The sequence below is a fragment of the Nannospalax galili genome, unplaced genomic scaffold (assembly GCF_000622305.1).
Source record: "Nannospalax galili isolate Female #2095 unplaced genomic scaffold, S.galili_v1.0 scaffold3, whole genome shotgun sequence".
In the NCBI taxonomy this organism is placed as follows: Eukaryota; Metazoa; Chordata; class Mammalia; order Rodentia; family Spalacidae; genus Nannospalax; species Nannospalax galili.
Window position 1 is genome coordinate 777,048 of NW_008351466.1, and position 13,176 is coordinate 790,223.

General features: G+C 40.9%; 2 protein-coding genes across 2 annotated transcripts in view; both read left to right on the top strand.

The window, feature by feature from the left end:
• Positions 1–763, top strand: part of Btk (Bruton tyrosine kinase) — a 44,793-nt gene extending 44,030 nt beyond the window's left edge. The window contains exon 19 of the mRNA XM_008848327.3: positions 310–763. Within this exon, the coding sequence (XP_008846549.1) occupies positions 310–381 (72 nt within the window). The 3' untranslated portion in view covers positions 382–763. The remainder of the gene's footprint in view (positions 1–309) is intronic.
• Positions 764–1,270: 507 nt separating this feature from the next.
• Timm8a (translocase of inner mitochondrial membrane 8A) lies at positions 1,271–4,954 on the top strand. Its single transcript, XM_008848328.3, has 2 exons — positions 1,271–1,651; positions 3,912–4,954. Exons 1-2 carry the CDS (start codon positions 1,523–1,525, stop codon positions 4,071–4,073), a joined length of 291 nt encoding a protein of 96 aa, XP_008846550.1. The 5' UTR covers positions 1,271–1,522; the 3' UTR covers positions 4,074–4,954.
• Positions 4,955–13,176: the final 8,222 nt, after the last annotated feature.

Consider the following 13,176-nt stretch of genomic DNA (forward strand, 5'->3'; position numbering starts at 1 on the left):
GCATTGCATGACATGGGTGCACTTACCTACATGCAGGCAATACACACAATACACATAAAATTTAAAAAATAATAATAAATAAAAAATTTTAAAAATGTTTAAAAAAGAACACAAGGCCTTTATGGAAGGCTGCTATTTCATTTTTCATACTTTTTTTTTCTTTTTTCTTTTGTGTGTGCTATCAAGAGGGTATGCTGTTGGATATTTTCTATGTACTTAATAAACTTAATACTTTATTGTTTATCATTGGATTTCTCATGGATTTCAGTTTCTAGCCCCTGTAACACTGTACCTTTTCTTTGGTTTTAGAAAGCAGATGAACGGCCCACTTTCAAAATTCTCTTGAGCAACATTCTAGATGTCGTGGATGAAGAATCCTGAGCTGTCTGATAAGCTTCAAGATCTACTCCTCACCTCTACAAGCCACGGTTCCACTTTTTCTGAGGAACTCCCAGGTTCACAGGCTCTGGAGCCTTAGGTGCTCCTGCTGAGTACATAAGGGCCCCTCTACACCTAGGAATGTCTCCCTTTCATTCCCTGGGATAATGCTTCTGAGCAAAGGCCAGGGAATTCCTGTACCTGGTATTACCCCTAACCTCAAGACAAAATTTCCCAAGACTATTAACAGACTGAATTTGGAATGGGAACATTTTGGGGGAGGGAAGGATGTAAATAGCTCCTCTAAGTGTCCAACAGCTCGTTGGGTGGTAGGTATTAATTAGAGTTTTGGGGCGGGATAGCCTGAACTGGCGCCTTTAAAACGGGAGAGTGTTTTGATACAATAAAATTACTACAAAGAATGAAAGTCTCTCCTATATCAATTAATCACGCGGCCGCCCTGAAGCTCCTTATCTCCGTATTGCAGAAAATTGAGTGTTATTGTCTTGGAGTGTTCCTAATCAAGAACTTCAGAATCCTCGCCATTTCACGGCTCTTGCTCTTGTTAAAGTTAGCCTCAGAATCCGAGATGAATTTACAAGCCTTCCACGTGTATGCACAGTAGACATACATCATTTGAACGAATCTTAGAGCTAGGAACAAACTCAGCCAGAACTCATTTACCTACATCAACAGAAAAACTATCAAGAAACTAGAACGAGGTAGTCAGTTAACCGGCAGAACAGTTCTGGGTGGGGGCGAGGCCACCGCAGGGAAAGCGCGGGCCAATCTGGAAGTGGGCAGGGCGGAGTTGTAGGACCTGCCCTCAAAAGGGCCACGTGGTATGAAGTAACTTCCTTTTCTCCATTACTCTTTCCTTTTCTTTTTGGCTCGCTCTCGGACAGCGCCGCGTGCCTCTGGATACAGGCCCCCGTCTGCCGCGGGGTCGCGGCAGGGAGTGGGTCCGGCCGGCGAGAAAGCTGGGCGCCGGAGCAGGGGGAGCAGGGTCGGGCTTCGCGCCGACGCAGTGAGCTCACGGGGCGGTACCCCAGGCGGCGGGTTGTGGTTCCGGTTCCGTCGCCGAGACACGTGAAGGTCGGGCAGTCGGTTCTGAGCTCGTCTCGGCCCGCGTGGTCGCCCTGGGATGGATTCCTCGTCGTCTTCCGCCGGGGGTTTGGGCGCGGTGGACCCTCAGTTGCAGCATTTCATCGAGGTGGAGACACAGAAGCAGCGCTTCCAGCAGCTGGTGCACCAGATGACGGAACTTTGCTGGGTGAGGACCCCGGGGCTGGGATCTGGACACTGTGCCCATTTCAATGTCCTTGCCCCCCTAGACTCTCTAGGACGTCTGGGACTCCAGAGACTGGAATCCCGCAGCACTCTGGCTGCTCAGATCCTTGGGCCGAGCGGGAAGGACAAGGGTGACTACTCAGGGAGGCTGTGACTGGGGAATCACAGGCTCACACCTGTATCCCACCCAATACTCTGAGGCACCCGAAGTTGAAGCTGCTTAGTGCTGGCCTCCAGGGTTGGTCAGAGTCCCCAATACTGGGTTTTATTTTTGGGAGCCCGAATCCGAGAGAGCCTGCCATTGTTATTTCTGGACTCCCTGGGATTTACCTAGATTACCCAGTTATAACCCCTCCTGGTGAAAAAACAAGTGGCATTAGCCCAGTAAATAGAAAAGCGGCATAATTTCTCCCAGCATACACATTATTTGCCTTCGTGGTGTGGGTTGTTGTGTAATACTAACCCGTTTAGGGTCTGAAGGTTGAGAAATTGAGTCTGCTCCGTGAGGGGACTTTGGCAAAGGGGCAGAAGGCATTTGTTTGTAGCAGAGATTACAGTGTTCTGGTTGCTAAGCACAACACACTGCCTTCCTTTGACATATAAACTTAAAGAATTTAGAGACCTGGAATAATACTCGGAATTAGAGAGCCCCTAAGGCTATGTATCAAGCAGAGAATCATGAAAAATTTTTATTTTGACAGCTTCCAACTACAGGCATTTCTTTTCCTTAGCCCCTTTCCTGTAAACTTACTTATTCTCGGACTGTGACCCTCACAAAATGCTCAATTCTGGTCTGCCTTGTACCAGAGTGTTTTGATATTTTTTTAAAGATGGAGTTTCATGCATTCCAGGCTGAATATATAAGGATGACCTTGAACTTCTGATCTCCCTGCCTCCACCTCCCAAGTGCTGGGATCACAGACTTGGACAGCACTGTCAACTCCAGCTTTTTGACTTTTTTAAAAAAGTCTTTGATTTCATTACATTTGGGTCTGAAGTACACGTGGTTAAGAACGCTTTAAGAATCTGCAAGCTAGCTTGGGGAAGGGGTAGTCATTTTTCTTTAGTGGTATATTCACTAGTATTGGCCATGCTCCAGGAAATAACCCCACACCCATGCTCATGCAAGCCAAAGTAATTAAACTTGGTCATTAAAAAAGACATGAAAGTAGGAATGGGACTTGGGAAAGAGTTGAGGGGATAAGAGAACATACTGGTGAATCTGATAAAATACATAATAAACAAGTATGACATTGTCAAAGAATAAAACTTTTAAAGACTGTGAGCTATTGCCCCCGCCCCCCTTTTTAAGAAAAATTCAATTTTCTTTCCTCCTGAGGAGATGGAAAGAAACCCTGGATTGTTGGGTGTGGTGGCATAGGCCTTTGATCGTACCACTTGGGAAGCACAGACAAGAGGATTACAAGTTCCAGGCTACCCTGGGGTACATAGCAAGATTCTTGTCTCAGAAGACAACAAAACAAAATAGAAAAATAATCCTTTGGCTTAAGTAGACAAGGTTACAGACTATCAGTTCATAGATTGTCTTGGTTGGTTTTTAAGGTGCCCAACTGTAATGAGTTGTTCTTTAATCATTTCTCCTACAGTTAGAGGCATTTAATGCAAGCAACATGATGGGGTTATGATCAAGTCCAGCCAAAGGTTATTTCATTTGTAGTTTTGCCATTTTCTTGCTCCGTAATACCTGGCTCCACCATTTTCTAGCCCTGTAACTTTGAGCAAACCGTACCACAGTTTCCATTTGTAACATGCAGGTTGATAATGATGTCTATTCCATAGGGTTGTTACAAAAATTTAATGCAAGTCTGTATAAAATTGCCTGACAATTGGTAAGTTACCAAATGTGAACTTTTTTATATTAGTTTTTTACGTTAGCATAAAAAGTAATGGGCTTCATCGTGGTATCTTCATACACATATATTCTACTCTCCCACAGTTCCTTTTGCTTTCTTATCACATATATTCCCGCCTTCTCTATTTCCCACCTCCTTTAAGATTTCATCTCTTCTCAGTCTTTCTAATCTAATCACATCACACACACACACACACACACACACACACACACACACACACACACAATTTTGAATCTGGGTTCCAAATGTGAAGTATTAACACATCAGATAGTTTAGGTGAAGTTATTTATGTAAGCAAAAGAATTTGTTCCAACCCATCTACTTGGGTTTGCAAGTTCCCTTTGTGATTCTGTGTCTTATCTTGAACAGGAGAAGTGCATGGATAAGCCTGGGCCAAAGTTGGACAGTCGGGCTGAGGCCTGTTTTGTGAATTGCGTTGAACGCTTCATTGATACAAGCCAGTTCATCTTGAATCGACTGGAACAGACCCAGAAATCCAAACCAGTCTTCTCAGAAAGCCTTTCTGACTGATCTCACTCAGCATTACCTCTTTGGAAAAGTAGTTCGAGAAACAAAGAGCTGTCGAAGATATGGTTGAAGAAATGGCTATGAGAAGATTGACTCCCAGCTTTTTGTCAGTCTTGGGACATCTTGTCATTTGAGAATGAACAAAGACCAATTTTTGTGTTGGGGGGATTGAGGGTCATGTGTGTTTGGTTGTGTTTTTAAAGCTACTCATGTGAAAATAATTGACAGATAAATGAAACTATGAAATGCGTATTACTGTATATGGGACTGTGCTTTCTCAAGGTCCCCTTAACTGCTTTGTATAATTTTGATAGTGGAACTGCTTTCTATAATTTGATAGTGGGACCACATAGGTAAATCTCTTATTTGTATGAATTCATTTCAGATTTTTAGAGAGATCTTTGTGTCAGAAAAGGTAGCAGTAGGAAAATGACCTGGCACTGTTTAATTGTGGGCTTTTTTACCTTTCATTTGACTATCAGAACTGAAAGATTCTGTGGAGAGTTAATAAAATTCAGCCTTTTAGATTCTCTCCATCCCCTATAATTTACTTAAATAACTATTTTTAAATATGGTCTCAAGGTAGAACAGGCTGCCTGAGAATCCAGAATCCTTAGTTATAAAGGAATCTAGCTCAGGAGCGTAATTCTCATTGCCAGAGTGCCATAGGAAGAAGTTAATTACCTTGTATATCAGGCTACAGAACATTCACGTTTCAGGATACAAAACATTCACAGATGTGCCTAAAGAAATGATCAATGTTTAGGCCAGTCAAAAACTAACAGCAGTTTCAGGTAGAGGTGCATGCCTGACATTAATCATAAATTCCATCAACTGCATTCTTTTGATCACTGAAATAAAAGCTCTACAAGATTTAACTCTGATGGAGCGGCTTTCTATTTTGGTTTTTATCTGCAACCCACAGAGATTTCATGTGGGTTCAATCCAAGACTAAAATGTAACTCTTCTCAATTCTAGAGGTCCCTGAAGTTTTTTGTGAGAAGAGGGAATGTTGAGATGAGACGGACAGGGAAGAAATAGTAGAACTTGTATCGACTGGGTTCCCCTCCTCTTAATTTTTAAACACTCTTGAGCTAGAGTATAGATAGTTAACCTACTTGTGGAACCTTTAGTACAAATCCATGAATTTGGGCAAATACACAATTTTAGGGGCCTCAAGTTCCCATTTAGCATTTTTCCATAAACATACTACAAGTAAATTTTTGCAGATTGGATAAAAATATAATTCAACAAAACTGAACCTGCTCTAAGCCAGACACTGTTTTTAGGCAGAGGGATTCAGTAGTGTACGAAACCAAAACCAGTTCTAATGTTGAAGAGATTAGTTAAGTTCCATGTAGAAACAGCATACTAAGGGTGTTAGGAAATGTTTGTGGGACTTTGATATTTTATAGAGATGGATAGAGAGCCTTGAAGGTGCCATTTTAGCAGATACCTGAAAGAACTAAGCCACCAAGCCCTGTGGAGTGACTGGGAGAAGAATGGCCGAGGTAACTGTCCAAATGTCTCAGGGTAGAAGCTGCCTGCCATATGAGGCTAGTTAAACAAAAAGGCCATGGCATGACTAAGAAGAGTAAGAAAAAGTTTGGTAGCAAAATGCACACTCGATTGAGGCTGGAGGAGTGGCATGTACTGGTCATGTAGGGCCGAGTAGGCCATTGTAAGGTCTCTTGTTTTTTACCAGGCATGATATCATGGACAGTCATTTGAGTGATTTTAGCAGATGAGTGATGTAATATAATTTAAATCCCAAGAGAGTCTGACTGTTGCTTGGTGAAATAGTACTATTGAGAGTGATATTTTCAGCTGGACGTGGTAGTGTATGCCTTTGATCCCAGCAGAGGGAGGCAGAGCTGGTGGATATCTGAGTTCAAGGCCAGCCTGGTCTACATAGTGAGTTCCAGGCCAGCTGGGGCTATAGGGAGACCCTGTCTCAAAAAAAGTGGTATTTTCAGTTGGAGCAGAATTCAGGCACTTAGGATATGTTATTTGACCGATAAATACATTTATCTATATATTCATGTTGAATTTTTCTCTATAAAATTTAATGTGTGAAGGTAAAACTTCAAGTGACACAGAGTTCTTTAGTCTTAGTCTACATGTTTTATTACTATGTTATTCCTTCTCATTCAATATTAAAGTCTCATTTGTTTTTAGGGCAGGAAATTGTTGCAGAGACAGAGGCTGACCTCTGAATTCCGGGCCAGTCTGGTCTACATAATAAGTTCCAGGACAACCAGGGATTATGTAGTGAGATACATAGTCCCCCCAAGAAGGATCTGTTATTTTAAATTGTGGTTATGTGTGGGTCTGTACACATGAGCACAGGTACACAGGGAGGCCAGGGACTTTGGATCCCTCTGGAGCTGGAGTTACAGGTTGTGAACTGCTTGATGTATGTACTTGGAACTGAACTCTGATCTTCTGCAAAAGTACTACTTGCTATTAACTGCTGAACCATCTTTCCAGCCCCAAAGAAAATTTAAGATTCATCTATAAAATAAAAGGATTAGATTAGAAAACTCCCTTCCTGAAATGAAGTTTTAGAAGCCTAATATATAAAGTAGAAAGGCTAAGCTGCTTTGGTATGGAGGGTACTATCTTCCTGGAAGCTTACCTGCCCATATCCCTACTGGTACCTAAACCATTGTCCTAGATCTCCTACAGACTAACCAAGCATACTGTCTGCCCTAAAGTCCATACAGATGAATCCATGAACTAACATTTACAATAATAGATACAAGGAAAGTAAAAATCATAATTAGGATGTCAAAAAAAGATATGAAGCTTGAAGTTGAAAATGTAACAAGTTGGGCTGGAAAGATGATTCAGTGGTTAAGAGCACTGACTGCTCTTGCAGAGGACCCTGGTTTGATTCCCAGCACCCACATGGTGGCAAACAACCATCTGTAACTCCAGTTCCAGGGGATCCAATGCACTTTTCTGTCCTCTGTGGGCACTGCACAACACAGGTTGTACTTACACACACATAGGCACAACACTCATACACATAAAATAAAGAATGTAACAAGTTAATAAACCTCATATAAAAATCTTTACAAGAGACAAAGGAAGGCAATCTGATAGTCCTTTTAAAAAGTTTTTCCTGATATAATACTATAATAAAAAATCTTGAACTAACGAGAGGTTATTCAGAAGATGACTCAATAGCACAGTTTTTTTAATTATTCATATTCTTCAGATTTATTTCTGTTGACATCTGTTAGAATCAAAGGGTGATGGAGCAATGTCTGGTATTCTATATCTTCCATCTATGTAGAAGTAAAGGTGCTATTTAGATTCACCTTTCCAAATTATTATTTAGATATGGTTTGAGTATATTCCCCACGGGTTCATGTATTGAAAACTTCACTGCAGTGTGGCAATACAGGATTAACAAGCGAGCAGCATTTGAGCACTTGGACGTTTCATATATGAACTGTTTTTTTTTTTTAAGAAACAAAACTTGTCCATATGAAGCTATATCTTGCAAAAATCTGTATCAAAAACAAAGACTATTCAATATAATTATGGAAATTTCTGATACATAGTAATATACAGAAGGTAAAATAAGAAAAAGCAAACCAAGATTCAGAAATATGGTCAAAAACTCCAAATGAAGGCTAGTGAGATGGCTCAGTACATAAAAGTACTTGCCACCATGCCTGACAACCCAAGTTCATTTCCAGGGATCACCATAGATGGGACCCATGGTGGAAGGAGAGAACTGACTTCCAAAAGTTATTCTTGACTTGCACATACACACTGTGGGACTCTGTCCCTGTACATATGCATGCACACATATAATAATAATAATAATAATAATAATAATAATAATTCATTTTTAAAAGAATTCTAAGTGAAACCTGGATCCTATGGTGCTGGCGATGGATCGCTGGGCTTTCATGAACGCTAGGCAAACACTCTATAAACTGGACTACATCCCCAGCCCAACTTTTTTTGTGTGGTTCTGGGAATCAAACCCAGGATCTCATGCATACTTAACTATCCATAGCCATTAATTTGAAATATTTTTAAAAGGTTTTAATAGGTGACTGCAGGTGCTAGCTGAGGCCTCTGGCATCAAATCTGGAGTTAGAGTTGCAGATGTTTGTGAGCTGCTATACATATGTGCTGGGCACTGAACTCCAGTCCTCAAGAGCAGTGTACACAGCTTTTTGTTTTGTAGAGCTGGGAACTGAACTCAGGGCCTTGCACATGGAAGGCAAGCACTCTACCACAGAGCTATATTTTCAACCCTTGGTTTTTTTTTTTTTTTGAAACAGTGTCTTGCTATGTATCTCAGGTTGGCCTGGTACTCACTATGTAGCCCAGTCTGTCCTTGAACTTAATACAGTCCTGCCTCAACCTCATGAGTTCTGGAATTATAGACATACATTTTCATGCCCAGCTCTTAATTTTAACCTTTTTGAGCTTCATATTAGCACGCAAAACTTTTCAGATCTAGTAACAATTTGGATTTCTGGATTGTGTATGTTTAATTGATAGAGTAAATGCAAGTATTGAAACATCTGAAAAAACTTTGAAACCTGAAACATTTCTGGTCCCAAGTGCTTTGGATAAATAATACTCAACCTGTATATTGTAATAAGCACAAATTTTAGAGTAAGGCAAATTTGAACTGGGTTCAAAACCTTGCAATACCTCTTTGACCTTAGGAAAGTCATTTAACCTTGTGTGTGTGTGTGTGTGTATGGTATATGCAGTTGTGTGCACACGAGTGTGCAAGTGTCTTTGCCTGTATATGAATGTGGAGACCAGGAGTCTATACTGCATATCTTCCTTTATTGCTCTCTATTTTATTTATTTATTTATTTAGTTAGTTAGTTAGTTAGTTAAGATATTATGTGTTGGTTTATTGTTTTTTATTTTTATTTTTTGTTTTTTGGTCTTTTTGAGACAGGGTCTCTCTGTAGTCCCAGCTGTCCTGGAACTCACTACGTAGACCAAGCTGGTCTTGAACTCACAGAGCTCTGCCTGCCTCTGCCTCCCAAGTGCTGGGATTAAAGGCGTGCTCCACTAGCCCAGCGGTTTGTTGTTTTTTAGATAAGCTCTCACTGTGCAGGTGTGGCTAGCCTGGAGCTCTCCACTTTATGTGTTGAGACAGGGTCTCTCACTGAACCTGGAGCTTGCCATTTTGGCTAGACTGGCTGGCCAGCAAAGTCCTTGGGATATGCCTGTTTCTGTACCCCAATGTTAGATTCACAGGCATATGCCTGCATGCCTAGCTTTTTATACAGGTGTTGGGGATCTAATCTCAAATTCTCAGTCTTGTGCAGCAAGCAGTTTACCCACTGAGCTAGCTCTGAAAGCCTCATTTAACCTCTTTTATCCTCAGTTTATCTATAAAACTGAGGTGGTTATACCTACCTTACAGGGTTGTAAAATGAGACAACATGTAAAGCACTTGGCATGCTATAAACACTATTCTTGTTATTATTTATTTATTCTTGTTATTATTCAGAACTAAGCATCTTTAAAAAACATCATTACATTTATTTATTATGTGTGATTAAGTGCCCATTTAAAGTCAGAGGGACAACCTGCAGGAGCTTGTTCTCTCCTACCATGTGGCTCCCAGGATTGAACTCAGGTTGTCAGGCTAGGCAGCAAGCAACTTTTACCTGCTGAGCCATCTTACTGGCCTCAGAACTGACCATTTTTGATAATGCTGCAGAGTAATTACCTATGAGAAAAAAGAGAAAGTGTAAGTCACTTCAAAGTCTGCTGTGGTAGCACATATCTACAATCCCAGCACTCAGGGAATGAAGGAAGAAGGATCAGAAACTCAAGGTTATCCTTGGCTACATAGTGAGTTTGAGGCTAGCCTGGGCTACACGAGGCCCTGTCTCAATTAATAAAACAAAAGAAGTCATTTCAAGCTGATTAATTGAAGAATAGCGCCAAGAGAATACATTATGTTAAGGCTGGGTGTGTATTAATCCCAACACTTGGGAGGCAGAGGTAAGTGGATATCTCTGAGTTTGAGGTCAGCCTGGTCTACATAGTTCCAGGCCAGCTGTGGCCGTCTCAAAAAGACCAAAAAAAAAAAAAAAAAAAAAAAAAAAAAAAAAAAAAAAAAACCAGGAGAATACATTATGTTAAGAATTTTGAGTTTTGGTCCATTGATCTCTACTTCGTGATTATGGATAAAATGTGACCAACCTGCTCCTTCTGTCATACTTAACCCTGCTGTGTTGAGCTATGTCCCCTGGAACTGTGAGCCAAAATAAACTTCCTTCCTCAAAAAAAGAAGAATTTTGAGTTTTTTCCTACAACCAATGAAAGTTATTGGAGGATTTTTAAACAGTGAAGTAATACATGATATTTTCATTTTTTTAGTTAATTTTGGAGGCTAGAAAGATGACTCAACAGTTAAGAGCACTTGCTGTTCTTGCAGAAGACTTGAGTTTGGTTCCTAGCACCCACATCAGGCGGCTCACAATGGCCTGCAAATCCAGCTCCACAAGATCCAATGCTCTCTTCTGACCTGTGCAGGTACCAGGCACACAAACAGGTGTGTGCAGACAAACACCCATGCACAAAATAAGAAAAATACATACTTTAAAATTTTCATGCTTGTAGGTAATGTATTTTGATCATATCTATCCCCTACTATCTCCCATCTCACTCTCAGTTTCATGTACTTTCCAAAATTATTACTGTTAGTAGCCCCCTGACTCCAATTAGTGCTGCCATATGTGTGTGGATGTGGAGCCTTCCACTGGGGCATGGGCAAGTAAATAACAGAAACACTTCATGCACTCTTTTGGTTTTGCTGCTTTTTTGTGATCAGGTCTTATGTTCAGATTTGTCTGGAATTTGTTATGTAACCTAGGCTGAGCTTGAATTCCTGAACCTCCTTGTCTCTATCTCCTTAGTGCTGGGATTACCAATATGTGCCATCGTGCCTGGCTCCAAGCATGCTTTTAAAAGCTCAAGTAATATATAGAATTGCTTGAAATAAACAGAAGTCCTCCAGTTACCCTTATATATGCATTTAGAAATATTGCTTTAGTAGCTGTACAGAGGCTGGAACAGGGCAAAAAAATGGAGATAAGAGTATTTGACTAGTTGAGAGAATTCACTAGTTAAGAGACTAGAGGAAAGGATTGAGGTAGATGTGGGGATGAAGGGGAGGAGATAGACTAGGGATAGGAAAAAGCTGTGAGAGAAATCTGCAGTAAGGTTGAAAGGGAAAAAATATGACAGAAAAGGAAGTAGGAGCTGAGTAGCAGTCCTAGATACCCATGATGCTGAACGAGAAGGGTTGCATGTTCAAGGCCAACCTGAGCAACATAACAAGATCCCGTATCAAAACAAAATTTCAAATAGGGGCTGGAGGTATAGCTCAGTGGTAAAATACTTTCCCTGAATGAGAAAAGCCCAGGGTTCAATTCCCACTGCTGAAAAAGAAGAGGAGGAAGAGGAGGAGGAGGGAGGGGAGGGGGAGGAAGAGACAGAGACAAGATATCTGTTGGAGACTAACTAACCCAAGGAATGCCTTGGGTTCAAATGGCAACAAAAGTGGCTAGAAAGGAAGATAATAGAATGGATCTGAACAGGCCACACAGAGAGAGTTTCATATATGGCTATCCTCAGTTCCAAAGACTGGGTAAGCTCTGAAATTATTTAATGCCTCCAATTTAAGGAGCATAAACAAACCTCTAAATTCAGAAATACTTAAAGGATAACTTAGAATATTCTATAATTTTTTAAAAATATTTGTTTTTATTTTATATATATGATTGTCTGCCTGCATGTGGATATGTTCACCATGTGCATGCTTGGAGTCTTTAGAGGCCAGAAGAGGGTGTTGGATCCTTTGTAAGTGGAGTTAGGGTCTGTATTGGTCAGGATTCTCTAAAGAAACAGAACTGATGTGTGTGTGTGTGTGTGTGTGTGTGTGTGTGTGTGTATCTGGAGTTATTATATTGGCTTACAGGATAAAGTGCAAGTAGTCCAACAATGGCTGTGCCATGAGAGGCTGAGAATCCCTTAGTTGTTCAGTCCACGAGGCTGGATGTCTCAGCAGTTCTAACCTGGTGCTGAAGGCCTAAAGGATCCCTGGAAGTCTGCTAGTCTTCAGTCCACATTGGAATCCAAAGAAGTTGGTTCTACTATCAACAGAGGAATGCCACAGAAACAAGATGACCTTGCCAGTGAGAGGGAAGGCAAGCAGGCAAAAAGCAAAGGCCCCCTTCTGTCATGGCCTTTTATATGGGCTGCCATCAGAAGGTAATGCCCACATTTAGGATAGGTCTTCTAGGTTCAAATAGTCCAATCAAGAAACTTTCTCTCATTTCAATTAATCCCAGATTCAATCAAGGTGATAGCCAAGATTAACCATCACAGGATCGGTGTGAGCTATGTCGGTGGCCTTGAATTCACTATGTAGTCAAAGACAATTTGGAATTCCCAATCCTCCTACCTCCACTGCCTAAGTGCTGGGATTCCAGACTTACACCACCACATCCAATTCATTTGACTTTTAACATTTTATTTTGATAAGAAAGGAAGAAATAACAGAAAGAGAAAGACATGTTTTGTAGTGTGCATATGGCCTTTGGTTCTCAGCACAACACACAAAAGACTTTCATAGTATTTCAGGCTCTCAAATTTCAAATTAGGTATGTTTAACCTGTATCATGCTATCCTTAAAATTTACTTAAGTTTTTTTATTTTTATTTTATGTGTATGCATGTATTGCCTGCACGTAGGTAAGTGCATCCGTGTCATGCAATGCCTGCCGAGGTCAGAAGAGGCTGTTGTATCCCCTGGGACTGGAGTTACGGACAGTTGTTAGCTGCCATGTGGGTGCTGGGATTCGAACCCAGGTCTTCTGCAAGAACAACCGGTGTTCTTAACCACTGAGCCATCTCTCAGCCCATAATTTACTTAAATTTTTAAAAAATTATTTTATTATTTTTATATGTATGAGTATATTGCCTGCATGACTGTAAGTGTACCCGTGTTGTGCAATGCCCGTGGAGGTCAGAAGAAGGTGTTAGAGCCCCTGGAACTGGAGTTACAGATGGTTGTTAGCCACCATGTGGGTTCTGGG